Below are 19,319 nucleotides of genomic sequence, written 5' to 3'. Positions count from 1 at the left end.
GTTTCTTTAGGACTATAAAAAAATAATAGGCTACGTCAGTCTATATTATATTTTTATTTAGAAACAGCTTCAAAAGTGAGGGTTGTTGATGTAAATTTTTAATAATCTCTCTCATATAATTGTAATTTAATATGTATTGTTTTGTGGATTTGCTTTGTACTGTTGGAAGATAAAATGAGAATACATGGAGTTGCTGATCGATGGTGCCTATCTCAGACATTTGTTTTTTTATCTAATCAGAATGGCGAACTAGCTTACGGAAAACCTGATGGTAAACGGTAATTATCGCCTATATACATGAACAGCACTACGGAAATCACGTTATCATGTGACACTACTAATATCACTTATGCGTTGCCGTTGCAAAGAACTAATTTGTTATGGGTTCTCTCTCATAACTGTAATTTTTATTAATTTTTAATAATCTCTCTGTAATCTGTTATTTGTACTGTTGGAAGATTTATAATTTATAAAATTTGTTATATACATGAACAGCAGGACCATGTGACACTACTATAATTTTATCTTATAAATCTGTTATTTCTTATATTATTTATAATTTGTTTTGTACACATATAATTCAGAATAAGTATAGTATAGTAGAGTTTATGTTTGATAGAGTCCTGTCCTAGATAACTGAAGTATCGAGAAGTTAGGCATTAGAGTACTCTAATGTTATAGCGAATGAGCAATTTCAATTTAGCGATCCAGCGAAGTAATACTGTCTGCATATTGATACTTACATAGAAGACAGGTCTAAGTTTTATATCCAATATAATTTATTATCCTATTTACTTATACTAGTTGCTACGGTCCTCTTTTTATAAATATATTATAGTCCATATAATCTAACTTCACGTTCCAATTTCTTTAAGATTCGTTTTGTTATTTACTGGTTTAAATGTAACAAAAACAAAAGACAAACAGACACACTGTCATCTTTATAATATTAGTATGTATTTACTTTACTTTGCCCTAATGATTTGCTTGCCTTTTTAAATGAGTTATCAAGTAAATGTGTTTGCAGAATTACAAAACGTGCTTTTCGTAATCTGCGTTTTTATAAAATGCTTATTACTCCATTTTGTCTCAACCTTCAATACTTCTGGTATATTAATGTTCTGGTTCTGTAATGTTGCGGTTTACACCAACATATATATTTCTAATCAGGTCAGTAGGTCATTGGTAGATATAAAATAAAAATAAAATTTAAGTCGATAAGATTTTTAATGCTTTTATACATTCATATTCAGGTAATAAAAAGTTATCCGCTCAGCGGAAAGGTACATGGACACAATAATAAATTAACTTAATACTAAATCAGTCTAACGGTCGCGCTGAGCGCGGAGCGGCTTAACCTAGTATCACAGATGAGTATTGCGGTGGGGCGCGGGGCAAAGTGCACCCGGGGTGCGTGGCTCAGCACGCGGGGAGGGGGCGGCGGTCACTCGTCCGACGCTGACGACAGCTGTGTGCTACCACCCGAGCTGAACGAGCCTCGGCAGGTGGCCGCCTCCTGGCCGTTTCCCGACGTAGGCACTTCACCCCCACCGCTACCCGGCGATAATGTACGCAAAAGTTCTAGAGCGGCTCGGGCGCGCTGCCCGTCGACTGCCGCGGCTGATGCGGCGCCCGACCCCCGTTCCCAGGGACTTTTCTCAGGAAGCAAAAGCCGACGAGCCTCCCGCTGCACTCGTCGTGAGCGCAGAGCAAATAGGAACGGAGAGACTGCAGCCGACAGAAGTAGTAACGCAAGAGCAGGCGTGCGCGCACTATCAGCAAGTCCCGGCACTGCAGCCGAAATAACCGCACTCACTGCATGTGGCACGTGCAGCATCACTAACAATCCAGTTAATATTCCAACACGAGCGGCACGAGATTCTTCTCGGTATCGGAACAACGACGCATTTGAAATCCGACATCGGATTGATGTTATTCTTGATGTACTATTGGACGCTTGTGGCGTACGAGCCTGTACGGCTAGTAGAGGAGCAGCCAGAGATGGAGCTGAGCTGACAGCAGGTAGTCCTTTTCTCAAATCCTCATTCGACTTGCCGTCTTTTCGCGAATTACGGAGACTGGCGACAGATGGACATCGTAGAGGACGCTCAGGTGGAAGTAAGAACGGACCAAACTTCCGATCACTATCTGTAGCATTAGGATTATCAGATCCATCTGGTACATCTATTCTGAGTGTGAGTCCATCACCTTCTTCAATCAGGTCGGGTAAATTTGTTGGTGGCTCATGAAGTTGCAATGCGCTCGCTCCATGTGCTCTTGCGCGGAGGCCAGAAGAGCGTGCTGCACGGTAAATTCTGGCATACATAACGCAAACTATGGCCGCTGGGGTAATAACTCCAAGAATTAAGTACACGACGTAGTAGGCCAGCTCGACTCCTTGTACTACAGGCTCGAGCGGGTAAAAGTGCCGGACAGCAGCAATGGCTGCCCGGAAAGTAGCAGCGCTAGCCGCAGCCAGCCATGTGGCTGCACAGAGGGCAGCCGGGCGCCGCTGAAGCAGGCGCGTATGACAGCGAAGAGGGTCTGTTACTGCGTGGTGTTGATCCAACGCAATTAACATGACAGCTAGTAAAGCAGCCAAACTACAGGCTGCTGCTGCGGCATCGCTTGCCTCCATCCACGAAGTTGCGTTCTCCCTTGCAGTGTGCTCGCCAAACAGTGCGGGCGCTAGCAGGGATGTTGTCAGCAAATTCGTCGCCAGGAGGTTAATAACGAACCTGAAACAAAAAGAAAATCGACATAAGCGAGGTGTACGAGACATATAAATATGTTTACTATGGGCGGGGCGTATTGACATGTCGTCAGTGTACTTGAACATTCCAAACAAACGCAGTACCGCAAGGTTCTATAAATAAACTTGTTTTTATGCACTTTTATTGTTAGAGCCGTATTTTGAGTTTGTTTTTGAGGTTAACCCCGATTAGTCAATGATTAATATTCGTTGTTTGACAGATGTAAGATGTGTAAAATCAATCTTGGTCAAGTGGCGTTATATTTACTAACATTTTCTGCACCACATCCTAAAAACATTCACAATGGAAATATACATAGTGACCTAATAGATCAAATATTCCCAAGATATAGCTTGATTCGATCTAGTTTTAAATTTTAAATTAGAATATCTGCCATGACTGCACATATTGTATGTCGATCAATATTTTTACTATAACCTGAACAGAGTTTGTTTTAAAAGCTGCTTGATAGCAGAAGCAGGTAAGACAGATGAGATAACACTGTTAAATATATCCAAGCCGATGTTTACAAAGACTACCAATATAATCATAACAGGAATTATTACGGATGTACAAAGTTTGGTTCCGGCAGAATCATCTGTAATTTTCTATTATACTTAATTGAATTATCATTGCATAGACGTGATCTAGCGCTAATTGCTTGACGCATACACATAATACTAGCATTGATCTGATTCAGGTTTTCCTAAGTCCACACGATACTAGAACACATTAACTTTATAATATAACCAGTACATTTCCAACAAGCATGAACATGTGTAACCCCCTTTTCTTTGCACTTTAATTAACCTGTATAGCGAACGTGGCTTTCAGGTCCAGGCAATTAGAGGGTTGGACACGTTTATGTTCTACGGAATAAACCTGCGACCTACAATACTACGCATCAGATGAAGGAACCTGTTCAAATAAGGTAAATGTTTGTTTACACAAAATTTACTTCCGATGAGAAATGACGCAAAAGCAACACAATTTGACATGCGTGACCTCGTGGGCAGATGATTCCACATTAATAATTAATATGCATTGTATTTAATTTAATATCAGTCTGGTGGAGTAAGAATAGAATCTGTCACCACTCATAGAGATTATTGAAGCAAAGCATTCAAATAACCAGTATATTTGTGCAAGAGAAGAAAATATGAAATAAACCCTAGGGTCAAGACACTTGGATTGGTCATCATTATATACTAAATCTACCTCTTATAAACCTTTCAGGAACCAAATAGCGTTACGATATTGGGATGTTAAAATGATTAAACTTTTGTGTTTTCAACTACCTTTATATTAATTATAGCTAAAAATATAAAGTAAAATGAAAATAATTCTCATTCAAGTAATTGCATTTTTGATATGTTTTAGATTAATTTAGTTTTTATTCTACTGTCATGTTCACAGTGCAAATTTCAGTCTAATTCTAAATTTAAACAAGATACATGAAACTCCGTTATTTTTTAATAAAATATATAGAATTCTTTAAGTTTTGTGTGAATACAATTACAAAATAACATTACATTATGGAAGTGAAGACATTAAACATACAAATACAGTGAGTAATAATATATTTACAATATCCATGATCTTGTTCACGTCACTTCTGAAGGCGACGTTAACTGTTTTCCATCAAGAGCGCCGTCAGATTGTCTGCCATTCTCGGTTGTATAAAAAATGTTGATTTACTAACGAAGCATTCGCAGAGTATCGAAGTAGATTTTTATAAAATCACGGATCTAAAAGCTTTCCTTCACTTTCGTTATATCATCCTCAAGGGTATATTGAAGGCTGAGAGGAAATAAATATAAAATCTTAATCGAAGACAGACAGCGAACCTATCGTAATAAACAAGTAAGAATGTTGAAGTAAGAATGTTATTTATATATAACTTTAGTATTTATGGTTATTGTCTTTGGTAGTATTTGTCTGTAGTTTGCTTATAATAATTTCTCATAACATACTCTGTGCAATTTACCGAATGGAACTCTATATTGTAAGTTGGCGGAAACCAACATTAAATGTGTAGTGCGAATTTGCTTTTTACATAAATTAATATTAAAATATTGTATCAACAATCTGTTACATATTTTGACTCTGTTCATAGCTTTTAGATGGATATTGTTTATATTAAGAATAATAATACAATCGAGGTTATAAATATCGGTAGTTGTAATACTATCGAAATATCGGGAATTCAATAAATTTAGTAATCTGGTTTAACCCAGATTAAAATTATTCATAGCAAATATATTTATAAGGGAAGGAAAACTTAAAATAAAAAATATATCACGCTACTTGCCGAGATTAGCTATAATAGGCTAATATCCTTATTTTATTGAGAGCGATATTAAATCGAATCAAAAATCATTTATTCATGTAGGACATTTTAGCCGCTTATGGTTTTTCTTAAGCTTTTTTCCGTACCGGACGGTAGTTCAGTATACAGATTCAATTGAGAAGAACTTACATGAAACTGAACTTAATTTCTTTCTTTCTTTTGAAAAGGCAGTTTATTTACATTGCAAGCTTATATAGGTGTTTATGTCTAACATTAAATAAAAATCCCGTGTATGAACAACTATTACCATGCACATTTGTTGTTTAAATAATCGTTATAATTACTTTAACGATTTTTATGACTATAATGATGTTGAAATGTATTTGCATAAATATTTCAATTTAAATTACAGAACAAGAGGCATGATATCATAACACTCTGGAATGGCAGTACATCAGTGGTATTACGGATAAAATATGATTATGTAATATCCGTAGCAATGTCCATGTATATAGCTGACGGTTATCGCTTAACATTAGGTAGTCCGTCAGCTTATTTGCTATTACAATTACATAAAAGTACAGCTGTACCACGGATATTAATATATGTGTCGCCGTAAGCACCCCTTATTTGTTTCCATTCATAATAACATGAGAGTCAGTGGCCTGAAATTTCACTAACAGATTTCTCGCTTCAACCAGAAAGCTTAAATACAAGCAAATGCATGTCAAAATACACGGCTGATGTATCAATATGTACCCGACTAAGAGTACAAAGTCTAAAATGAATTTTATTTAGTATATTTTTCTAACTTCATGTGGATTTGTTATCACTCAATATCTACACAGTGCAATGACGTTGAAGAAAAACAAATAATGCGTCAGGTAGATCTATTATTGGTGCATCTAAAAATTTCAGTTCTTTGCATTTACATATGTACAAAATACGTGTTACACGTAATTAAAAAAATAAACACCAGAGCTCTATATTGTATATTTCTAAATGTAATCGTATTATTGTATTTCAAAATATGTCAATTGTAAATAATAAATATTTAGACAACATAAAACTTTTTTCTTCTTACTAATATTATAACCTCGAAAGTTTGTGAGTATGGATGGATAGATGTTTGTTATCACGCAAGAATTACTAAACGGATTTTGATGAAACTTTACAGCTTATACATCAGAATAATACATAGGCTATAATATAAAAAGATATAACGTAAATTAGGCGAAATATACCTAATGATAAATGTCAAGTAAGTGTAATGCAGGCGAAGTTGCGCGGGTCAGCTACTTTTAATATAAAACGCAGGTTTTATATAAAAAAATATATGTCAATTGATTCTTACAACTCCAAAGCAGTTGCGTATTTTCTAATTATGCAACCATTCCCAGAGGCCTTACTAACCTTTGTCCAGAATATTCCAGGATAAAAAAATAATGATAAACAGTGGCCTTTGCATATTGTATATGACATTGCGAAGCAACCTTCACGCATCAGTGATTGGCATTTGAAAACCAAATAGAGTGTTTAAAATAGCATGTATGCATGCACTTCATGCATTTTTCTAATGCAGGCGGAATCATTTTTTGCAATTCCCATGAATTTATGGATGATCAGATAACTACAAGGATCTTGTATATTTATTTACATTTAAATATGGAATATGTGTTTGTTTTTTTTTTATTTTTAAACGTTGCCAGCATAACAATGAACTTATGTAGTATATTTTAAGAAATATTATTAGAATTACAATGGCTATTTCTTTTTTTTTTAGGTTTGTTAAATAATTACACAACAATATTTGTAATTACATTGATAATATTTCAATTGCTTTCATAACCTCTATATTTATAAAACCAATATTATTCTTCATGTAATTAACAAAAATTGTTATTTCACGATGTTTATTTCATAATCCTATTAGGTTTCAAGCAAAATTTTTATTATCTAAGTCTAAAAGCATTTTCCAAATTAAAATACTTTAAGCAAAAATTATAAATAAAGGTTATTTTTTTCTTAAAAGTTTAGCGTTAAATGTTAGCAAATTACCAGTAACCATACATAAAATGAGCACAATGGTGACTATTAAAAACTGTGTCGAGGACAATTATGACCATAAAGTATGCCCACGAATATCCACTTCTGGTGGTGACCAAGTTCAGAGTCAAAGACGACAAATTTTGTTCTCTAAGCTAATAATAATAAGAATTTTATTTGTTTAATGATCACATCGCAAATATTAACATCCGAGGGCGGCCATTTATACCGGAAACGTCGTCATATGTCTAATTTAAAAACCTTGAAAGAATGAGAGTATGCCAGACAGATACGTCAGTGTCATCAAATGTAGCAAATAAATATTTCAATAATATATATATAATATGCAATCATGATATATATAGACGCTTTCGCGCCATTATGTGCCTACTAATTACATTTTTAGGTTATGTCATATAATATATGCAATTAACTAAAAAAAAAGATATCCGATAGACGACATAAACTTTCATTCTCTCTTTAAACCTCTGGGTTGTGATTTAAAACCCTGAAAGAGTTTCACTTTAGAACTTAGTCTTGTACTAAAAGCTTAAGTTTCTAAATGAATAAACAGGACTAGATTTTGGTTCTAAATGATTATACCTATAGGGATCAATACAAAAAAAATCAATCATTTTTCATCCCTTTGAGGTTGGATTTCAGAAATTCTTTTTACTATCTCGTGTATAGTTTTAAAAGTTTTGTACTTTTTAGAGCGGTCTTTTTTCGAATTCCTTCCCTATTACTAGCAGGTAGATTATAATCTGTTTTGTTCCACTAGTTATGTCACGACATCATAAAAAGAAAACACACACATCGTGTATTTTTACTTTTCCCACACTATCATTATATTATTTACATCGTATTCTATTAGAACCCATTTCATTCTAAACCTTAACACTAGCACTCCAACGTTCAATTTAGATTAAATTTAATATATCGCAGTTAATGATGCCAAACTTAAATATTTAAATAAAATATATTGCAAATATCATTCATAATTATTATTATAAATGTATCAACATAACGATATTTGTATATTTATAATGTAAACTTTATATTTCTAACTGGAGTGAGAGCGATGTGGCCTTTCATTGCCTAGTGGTTTACGAGTTCGATTTATATCTTCGAGGTCGTCAGTTCGAATATGGGTTGTGAGTTTTCACACATTAGAGGTTGTTGCTTCATGTATAAAGATCGTAATGACTGCATTTGTTACACTATGGGTCGCCACCAGTGATAATTTCTTCTTCATCCCCTTTTTTAATTATAAGACTATTTGACTGGCTCGATTTTGAAAAAACATGTTATGGATACATAGTAAATTCTGAGGGAAAGAGACATATAATTTTTTTAAACTACTAAATATATTAAATTGTTCAAATAATATCGTATATATATAGATAAACACTAGAACAAACTATAAATAAATATCAACCTGTTAACAAAATTTTAGCACTTATCATAAATTGAATTAGTACTATAATTGTATATGCATCCAATTTTACATATATATTTTGCAAATCAATTCCAATCCAATAACCGACTGAAATAATTGTTTACATGAAAAAAAACTCATAAAAACATACCCAATTAAGCTTTAATGTTGATAAAATGAAGTTTTTATTACATTTTTATATATTTACACATCGATATTTACATATATTTATATGTAAATTGTCTTCAAGGCCGGGGAAACCCTAATGCAGTTCGCTGTCACATTTTAAAACTAGTTTCGTGATTAAAATTAATATTACAATTGAATCCGGTTTGTAATATTCCGTTCAGAATTACATGTAAAAGTTTTTATACTTACCTATTAATATTTAAATATAGAACGTTATATTTTTAAATATAAATAACGAGAGCGTCGTGGCATAGTGGTTTACTACCTCTATTTACAACCGTAAGACCGTGAATTCAAATCTCGCCATCATTAAAAAAAAACTTGTTGATATATATTGCCTCTCTGGTGATGAAAACAACAAAAATTACTTCCGGCGGTAACCTCGCTCCAGTCACGTTGAATTTAAATATACCAAGCTAACTGTGTGTATTATAACAATGTCTCTGACTACCCCCTCTAGGAAATTAGTCGTGAAGATATGTTGTCTTATTTAAAAAACATGTTACGTACATTTTATTTATAGAAACTGTTCTATACGCTATCTAGATCTTATTACCTAGTTCTTTATGGATTTGCGACTGTTTATGTGTACGTAAATATATATTGTACTACCTACTAAACTTGTGGGGGCTGGGGACTTTTATTATACTAGAAAAACCATCAGAACCTTTATTAGATTTGCAGATTGTAATTTCATCTGTTTTATGAGGTCTTTGTTCTTCTTACCTGAGCATAAGAAAAATAATTTATTGTACTTATGTATGTATTCACAAAAACATAAGATAAGATTACTTGTACCATAAATAAGAATAAGGGACTTTTAAAACAATATTTTTATCCTAAGATTTTAGTACAGCTAATACCACTAAAATCAACTCTTTAACCTGTTACAAGGAATGTTATATGAGACAAAGAAAACCCTCACGATATCAAAAAGAATCATCAAAATCCGTCAAGTTTTATCGAAGAATGCGTAAAAATACTATCTAATTGAGGACATCCTTTGACAGTTGGTTGCAAAAAGTAGGTCAGTTGTTGATAACTGCCAGTCATTAATTAATTAACAGTAAAAATAATTTAGTTGTATAAACAAAATCGTCAAATTCAATACTCATGTTATTCTAACTAAGCAGGGTGTTTGAACTTACAGTTAGTTATGCGGAACATAGCTGTTTGCAATTTAATTCCTTTGCATAATAAATGTATAGAAACAATAGAATTAAGAATAAACAAAACGTGTGTAATTAATGCCTGCAGTTGCATGACAACATTAGTGGGAGTCGAGGAATTTCCCGTTGAAGGTGCATCCGCCTTTAGAACATTATTTTATCTAGAATGCACTGATATGAATTTAAAATTATACTTAAAAACCGATATTTATATTCAATAACACAATGTTTAACTGAAATTACGTTTTCGTTTTTTGGAAAATAATGAATTCTAATTTTAAAAAATATAATCATGGGTCATAATTTATATTATCCTTCGAATATCTATTCCATTTTTAAAATAACATAAAATAAATCAAGTTTTTATTATGAGAATATAAAATACCGTTTTACTATGCATTCTTTGATCCCGTTAACTTTTTAATGCCCTTAGTTGTTATCTGCTTACATTAAATATTCTTTTGTCTCAACAATGAACAAATTGCTTTTATATCTTCCAAAAGAGACAAAAACTATATTGTGGTTCAGAAAGTTGATCGCTTATACTTTGTGTGTAGTATATTCAATGTTGATAGATTAATATCCAGTGGATATTAAATACAGTTACATATTTTCTCTTTTTTTCATACACATTTTTTATTTTTTAATATACCCCTGTAGTAAAATGTCAATGTCATATTACCCAAAAATAAATCATCGGAAAATTCTCAGTCATCATCTATTATGTCATAGCAGATATTAGATACCTATTATATAATCAACAGCATGAACCATATTAATAATTTTGAATACACGATAATAAAGCATTTGAAGGTCGTCAGTAACACGTGTTATGACGACTGCATTTCGCATTTAGTTATGCCGAAATTAAAAAGCTGGAAATGAATTGACGACATAAGACTATGTCGTCAATGGATTATTAGGCCGATTATGACCCACCAATGGACCATGTGACGTCACCAACACAGTATGACGGTATGCGGGTTATGTAGGCATTTGTAATCTAGTATTTCCTTATAGAGAAACTGACAGCGTTAACAACTTAAATGATAAGCCACTTATAGTTTGACAAGGTTCCGAAGTATAAAACGCATAGATAATGTTACGAGATTCGTTAAAACAAAGTTACAAAGATTGAAAATGCGCGGGTTGGCTATGGTACAACTTGTAATTTGCAAGCGTCATCTTCTATAATGTCTACTTGGTGCTCTTTGATATCCACGTGGAAAATATATAAAATACAAATATATAAGAATACATATGAAAATTGAAAGTATACTCTATAACTATATCTCTCTGAAAGTATACATAAAACATAGTCGATAATAATCATATTAAAGAAAGAAGACCAAATAAAACTAAGATGCTATGGAATCTGAGATAAAAATTAATGGAAAGCCCTAATAATGAAACAAAAACGAGTCGTTAGATAATTTTATCACTAAATAAACCTACCTAAATTCTATCGACATATTTTGCCTAATATCGACACGTCTATAACATTCGAATTTCGAATTTAAAAAGAGGAATTCCATCGTTTTTCAAATCGCACACTTCTGACGAGACAAAAGGCAATAAATCATAGAGAATATAGATTTCAATGCGCGCGCGTCTGCCAAATGGAACATAAAGTATGGTTGTAATATTGACGTACGATCGCCTAAATAGGGGCTAATGTGCCATTACTGTGGTTAATGAGAAGGTGAAATAGGCAGTTAATTATGACAAATTTATTAATATTACTTGTACAACGCGTCAGGCAACCATTTAAAAAAAATGGTAATGAAGTCTTGATAGATGGCTACCGACATGATTTCCCTAACAAATATTTATGTTTGAAAAATACATTTATATTAAGGATATTAAGGACTCAGTAGTTAGTTTTTTTTTCTAAGATAGGAATATGCAATATAAAAACTTACATTGTACAATTAAACTAATTTCTTTAGGTATCTATGTATGTTTATAAAATATGAACTAAGAAGTAGAAATTTATAATTCAACCTTGAAACTTATGTAACCTTTGCTAGTACTTAACTCGATTATGTATATGATGACATAGAATTAGTTCTAGACTGTAAGATTATAAAATAAACGAGTAATGTCCTTAGATTATGGTTACAGACTATAAACCATAGACAATGTACTATGTCTAATAGAACGACGATTAATAAACTTTCGCTAGTAGAAAGCGTGTATGTTACAATCATTGAGATATTATGAATAATGTATCTTTTATTTCAATGATATTGTATTAATATTAAGTACTAAATTCATTATATAATTTTATTTAGGCATTAAATGTAATTAAGATCAGAATAGTTGCTATTAACTTTCTTTAATATTTTTTTTTAGTTTAATCTTATAAAATGTTCATAGAGAGAGTGAACGGCTTCTTTACAGGATTCTAAACTGGTTTTGTAACAGCAGAGTTGGCATCTAGGTGAATACTAGAAATCAGGCTCGAGATACTTGTACCTAACGTAATATGTTTGTTTCCATTTATGTGTAAAATTAAAAAAAAGGGAGTGAACATGGTAGTTCGATTTTTGAAATTAATTTATTAACATTTTGGTTTATTACGACACGCCCACGCAAATTACAATTGTTTTGAGTGTCGGCACTGGAGAATAAACTTCAACTATGCAACCAACTTTAGTGTTGAAATTTCTATATAAAAAAACAATTGCGTTCAACGGTTGATAAAATAGATTCCACGTTATTATTCTATTATTTACATCTAAGGTTATTCAAATGTCTACTTTGATTAAGCAGAATATAATCTACTAAAAATACCGAACCGAACAAATCCACTTATTAACACTTTAAATAAGAGATATTTTAATAAACTTTCACATGTTTAACATCACTGATAGTAAAATTAACTGCTTATATTTTACACTTAGATAAGAGGTTATTTAGTTTTTGTATAATTAATTAAAGATACTTAATCTTTTACATGTTTGTGTAGGTACAGTGAATATTAAATACCGTTTATTTAAAACCTGTGTATCTCTTTGGTTTAAAAAAAATGAAAGTGATTATTGACGTCATTGTATTGTCTTTTGTGAGAATTAAATACTGAGTCGATATTTATATTTTTTTTCTATACGTAGGTAACTGTAATTTATGTAAATTTGTCAATTCCTACATTAAGTCGATTACAGGGTAAGCAGAGACAATGGATATCTAACAGAAAGTTTTATCCTTACAAAATTTATATCCATTTTCATACGATTTCGTACGAGGAATCGAATCTACGACTATCGAAAGTATGGCGGTGTGAAGCTGGACCATAAGAGACCGTCACAACTTATCAACTAGTTTCAATTACATAATACCACATTTCACCTCTCTAAACTTACCTTTGTTTTTCTGCATATAAAAAAAATATTATTATGTAAGTAGGTAAATACTTATATTTTATTTCCTTTGCATGATATTAACAACACCATTAAAAAAAGTAAATCGTCAACCAGTAAATGTTCCTTTCTGGTCTTGCCGACCTTTCGAATTGGCTATATGACGTACAATGCCTTTCTGGCACAGGAACTACATAAGCTACGTAAACGGTTAATGGCGGAACAAGTGATTATAAAAACTAGTTTTTACATATTACATCGTCATACAAATAAGCAACTATGTTAGGTACCTTTATTCAATTGTTTAAACTACAAAGTACAACAAATTATATATTACTTATAATTGTATTTAAGGAAAATTTCAAGTAAAACCGTATGCTATAGTGATTTCTACCATGATATTACTAAACTAAGAAATGTGTTTTTATACTACGATGGTGGCAAACAAGCACATGTCTCATAGTCTATGGACTTCTGAGGTACCAGGTACATGTTGCCAACCCTTAAGAAACCTTAATATATCCTGCTTGAAAAACCCTATGCTGTAGTCTCGCGAGAAAACCTCGGCAGGTAGTTCATTCCACTACCTAAGTGTACGCAGCAGGAAGCTCCTCTAATACCGTACTGTCCGAGAGCACTTAGATTCTAGCGTGTGGTGATGAATTCCCTGTTGCTGTGTGATATGAATATCTTGGCGCGAAAAGAACTTTCGGTTATGACTAATAAAAACTACATTAGCTAATTGTACAAAGATAGTTTGCTTATAATATCTGGAGTTGTAATGTTTAACTAATAATCCTCGTTAATTCTAAACATCTGATTAACACCCGAAGAATCTGTACCAATTTATAACGAATTGAATGAAAGATTACTCATTTGTTTGCTTTCGTTTCGAACGATCAGATCGGACATATCTTACGTGAATCAGTGTTAGTATTATATATACAGTTCAATGTTCTACACTCCAAAGCAATCTTTGGACTTTGTATATACTGTTTATATGCAACAGATAAAGAACAAAATATCATAAATGTTTGAAATTATCATTAAAATATGTTAGAAGTTCAGTTTAACTTGAGATAATAAATGTGTTTAAGCGCAATTCACACTGCTCTGCTCAACGGTTCAGAAGCTTCCGATATAAAGGATAAACTAGTGATCATATCAGAGACAGCGATTTTATGTTCTATTTGTTTTTTTATTATATAGAAGTAAAAGTTACTTCAAATTTAGATCTATTAGTATGTATTTATATAGTACGCACAGATTGTATACACAAATAAATATAATGAAACGTATGGGCTGCAGAATTGAATAATTTTACACAATGAGCTAAGTACCTGATTTCGTATTTATAATTTACTAGTAGTACCTGAACTTTGGATAGCGCATGGATTGATGTAATCACCATTCCATCACCAATAATAAAATAGCAATGAATTGTCACTATTTTTATTATTGTATGTTTATATAATACATTATAGATAATTCGGAGAATCGGAAGCCAAAGTGTATGTAAACTATTTTTTCCTTATCCTTAACGGACACAGACAGCGCCAGCGCCAGTCGTGTGAATAGGCCCTTATGCATCGTATAAATTCTAATGAATAGCTTTAAAAGCCTAAATATTGTATATAAAACTTAAATGCATTAAGCTCTACCCATTCACTTAATGAAGTGTTGGCAAAATGTAAACAGTACTATGGATATGGGCGTTTTGTTCTGACCTTGTATTCTAACACCGGCCTATTAGGACAACATTGTCCAGGCATTGAACTTTAATTTTTTTTTTTTTTCACATGGGCGCACTTATGTACCGGTGCGAAGAAAACCTCATTATTTTGTTAGTTACTTATAAAAACTCGGAAGTCATAAATTTTACGCATTTTTAAATATTTTTTTTTGATCAAACTTGAATTTGTTGTCTTTACATTAATGTAATAAAGTACTATTTTTTTAATATTTAATTTATTTTATTTGTAGAGTTCAAAATAAATAGGAAATTTAATATTACCTTATTATAATATTTCTTTAGAAAATATAATAAAGTACATACTTATTGTTGTTTTTTCTCTCTGAACTGTATGTTCGTACGTTTTCGTAATCGGGTTAAGATAGAATCAGGTATTGTGTTCGACAATGCGTGAGTTTACATAAGTTATCGGCAGCGACCTCGATACATTTCGGTATTTGCTCAAGCGCTATAGTAAGTTATTTATGGTCAAAGGATCATCGAACCATCGATCGGACTTTTGTTTATGCTATTTTAAATAAGCTTCATTTTATTAAAAAAAATACTGTCTGGTGTCTATGTAAAAAGTCAGCCATAGATTAAAATTCTCTTCTATGTGATTACATACAGGTATCATTACAATGTTGTCTTTGTATCTACCATGGTGGTATTTGCTAATGGCCATTAAAATGCCATTACAGTACACTATGTTGCGTAATCGAGGTCAAAGATTCGATCCTCAATGTGGTCATTTAGGGTTTTTTTATTAGCTCGTTCATTCACTATGCAGGTAGAACTGAGTAAAATGAACAATAACATTTTGTCAAAATTGTATAAACTGTATTTCACTATTTATTCATTCAACGATTTCAATATTTATTCATAATTACACCCTTTGAAAATTGTAAATTAAGAAAATACAACTTTACAAGTATTATATTTAAATTGAATGCAAACTATAGAATAGATACTTAATATAATTTATCTTAAAAAACAAACAGAGCAAGAATACATTTCCGACCACGACTAACAAAATAAACGACTCGCTGTAACTTCACAAAGTGGAAAACAATAAAGGAAAACTTTACAAATTTGAGAATAATGAGAATGAACTTCGACGGTGCGGACTACGGAAGTCGTTGCCCTCTTGTCTAAAAGTGGCAAAATAATTCAAGAAACAAAACTTTGATGTATTCACACTAATTAACGAAAATATACATTTCTATTATACAACTGAATGAAAATATAATCCAATTCATTTTGATCGTTTTGCTAAAATATTAATGTACTTTGAAAATATTTTCTATTTAAATATTTTAGTCAACCTTTGTAAATTATTATAGCTTAAATTATATAAGGTAGGTATATATATATGAAAGATAAAAGATTAAGGCAATTAAAAAAAGTCTAATGAATCAGCAAATAAACAAAAAAAAACGTCTAAATGCATTCCATTGTCCCGAAAGATTGATAAAATTTCCAAGAATTAGATTCAACCAAAATCCTATCTATGAAAATAAACATATGAAAAGTCGTATCCGTCATGGCCTTCATCTATGTCTTACCGCGGATTTGGAGTGCCATCTGCACTCGCCTTCTATCGTCCTGTGAAGAAGTAATGGCCAGTTGCGGCCAACAGCGTTAGAGTAATCCGAAAAATAAACGCAAAAATGTAAATTTTCAATTAGAAGAAATAAAACCGGAACAGCAAACAAGTTGACAGCGTACCTGAAGGTAAGTACCATTACTTACCTATACACAATAGGCCACATATCAGACCTACTCTTTGATGTGATAGATTTAGCAACAATAATATATTAACAACTGTACTATAAAATATATGTAACACAAATATTAAACTTTCTTACAATACACCTATTCAAATCAAACATTCACGATTACAAATTGAATTCTCTTTGTCTACATTGCTACGGACGGCAGTAATAAATTACATTAAAATCTGTACTGAATACTGAATACAATTGTTTCTATATGCAATCGTTCGGCCTTTACAAGTGTTCAATGTTGAATAATTATTACTTTTAAACATTCAATGGACAAGTTAAATTTGTTTAGACTTTATTTAATGGGCTAAATAATGTTCTGTTGGGTTACAAATGAGAATATAACTAATTAAGTAACAGGAAGCTGCCTTGTAAGAGCAAAGTCAAAACTATTTATTACAATACAATGAATGTTTACTTTCAGAGTATTCATATTTTTACAAAGCGGACCAACCAAGATGTTTTTTTACAATTTTTTTTTTTACATTTCAACAATCACATATTTTTATTTATATATTTCGTTAAGCCGGGGCTGGAATCTCCTTGTAAGCATAGTCTTCTAGGGTTATTTATTACTATATTACAAAGCGGACCAACGGCCCATCACACACGTTACAGACGTTGACTATTCTAAACTTTTGATGATTTTCATAGACGATATAAGATAGATAGATAGATAAACAATTTATATATATCAGCATACACAATACACATAAAAATATAAACAACAAAACAATCATTACAAACGTGAATGAGTAATAAAACTGTAATGTGTGCGCTAGAGCAACACAAAATGATCAGCGGCTTAGTTTATTGCTTCAACCTCAAAAGGGCGAACCACTTCTTCCATAATGAAAACTTTAGGTAAGTAGTTATTATTCATATATACAATATATATAAATACGATTGACGTTTCTCTATATCAAGTACAACAAATTTTTACAAATAATGCACAGAGTATCCAGATCCATATGTCTATGATTAGCATTATACTGAAAAAAAGAATCACAATATAAACGTTTATAAAGGTGACTTCTAACTGTATCGATGAATAACAAAATTTCAGCAATCAGTTTCAAACTTAAATTATTAACATACAGTTGCCATGTCTATGGTTTCAAGACAGGAAAGAGCTCAAAATAATACAGTATCAGCATAGACAATCTTGGCACGTACTTACCTGCCGAGTTAACAAAGCCGATTGTGATGGATAAATCTTGTTAATATTTTGGGCTCCCGTTTTCCTCTTAACTTGTTATTACGCGCGCGGGGAACTATTCTCACCCCAGACGTTTTCAAACATAAAATGAATGATACATCGGTTTTTATTTACATTAATTATAAAAAACAAATTTATTGTTTTTTATATAAATAGAATGCCAAATAAGCGAACGAATAGAGCTACGAATATTACATTTTCATGTGACACCCGAGATATCATTCATGTGTTCCTATTCCAAAGATCTAAGATGTTATGCTTCTTATCCAGCTTATAAAGCAAGCTGCTTGGTAGCTGAAATAGATGACAGAGAAACGACTAAACGATTTTTTATACAGTCTATGTGTGGTCAGCTTCTTGCATTTTTAGACGAAACTAAACCTATATACTCATATACCGACATATGTTTATTATTCTATAATATTTTGTGTATATAGGGTGATCAAAGCAGCCCACAAGTACTGATAGGGTTAAAATGTTATCAATATTTCAGAGGCAGTAACTGTACGACCTTCCCGAGTGTTTAGCCGAGTAAGTTTATATCAACTTAAGTAATATCTTGTTAACAACTTAACTTGTAACAAGTAACAGTAAGTTAGTTGTGTACATAAGTACTGAGCGGTAACCTTGGAATCTAGATTTGATATTGCATTATGCGAGCGTAGTCCAAGTTTGCGAAAACCTTTTTCGTTCAGCTTTTTTTTATTTCGTTTTTGCTGTACTAGCTTTTAGTTTGTTTGCATGATTGTTTTTTTTTATATTGAATGTGATGACACTTCTCTTTTATGATTTTATAATCTGTATATATTAAACTATAAAAATGCTATGTTTATAGTAGAAACATATTCTAGAATAATTTAATAAAAAGTGGATTATTATAAATTATAATAATGCATTTAATTTCCGTAAATATTATGCGTATATGCACTTTATGTTTGTTTATTTCCTTTTATTAAAGGAGCATTCATTTGTAAATGGCAACCGAATGATTTAATTATAATTACTATAGCGGAAATGTTATATTAAAAATTCTATCGTACGGACTTGAACCAAAGTTAATTAAAAAAATGACCACAAAGAGTGAAAGGAAGGTAGCGTTACTACCGCGTCTATCCTTTTTGTGTTGACCTCTCTTTCCTTATTACATGATTGTCTACATAGCATCTTGCTTGGAATACGGTTTCTTGGAAATTACGATTGACGAGTGATACATATCTGCGAAATTACCGGATAGGAATAGGTACATCTTAGTCAATCAGTCAGTCCAATCGATCCCGACGTTTCGAAATTATGACGGTCTGAGCCGTGGTTCGAACCCCTAGCGGTGCCCTCAGACT

General features: G+C 32.1%; 1 protein-coding gene across 1 annotated transcript in view; it reads right to left on the bottom strand.

Annotated features, from left to right (window-relative positions):
- Nucleotides 1–1,219: 1,219 nt before the first annotated feature.
- Nucleotides 1,220–19,319, bottom strand: part of LOC131843562 (5-hydroxytryptamine receptor 1A-alpha) — a 41,592-nt gene continuing 23,492 nt past the window's right edge. Inside the window, exon 2 of the mRNA XM_059192236.1 lies at nt 1,220–2,738. Within this exon, the coding sequence (XP_059048219.1) occupies nt 1,445–2,738 (1,294 nt within the window). The 3' untranslated portion in view covers nt 1,220–1,444. The remainder of the gene's footprint in view (nt 2,739–19,319) is intronic.

Source organism: Achroia grisella, unplaced genomic scaffold, assembly GCF_030625045.1.
Source record: "Achroia grisella isolate CSIRO2021 unplaced genomic scaffold, CSIRO_AGI_Agris_v1 utg319, whole genome shotgun sequence".
Taxonomy (NCBI): Eukaryota; Metazoa; Arthropoda; class Insecta; order Lepidoptera; family Pyralidae; genus Achroia; species Achroia grisella.
This window is presented reverse-complemented; position numbering and strand designations above follow the sequence as displayed.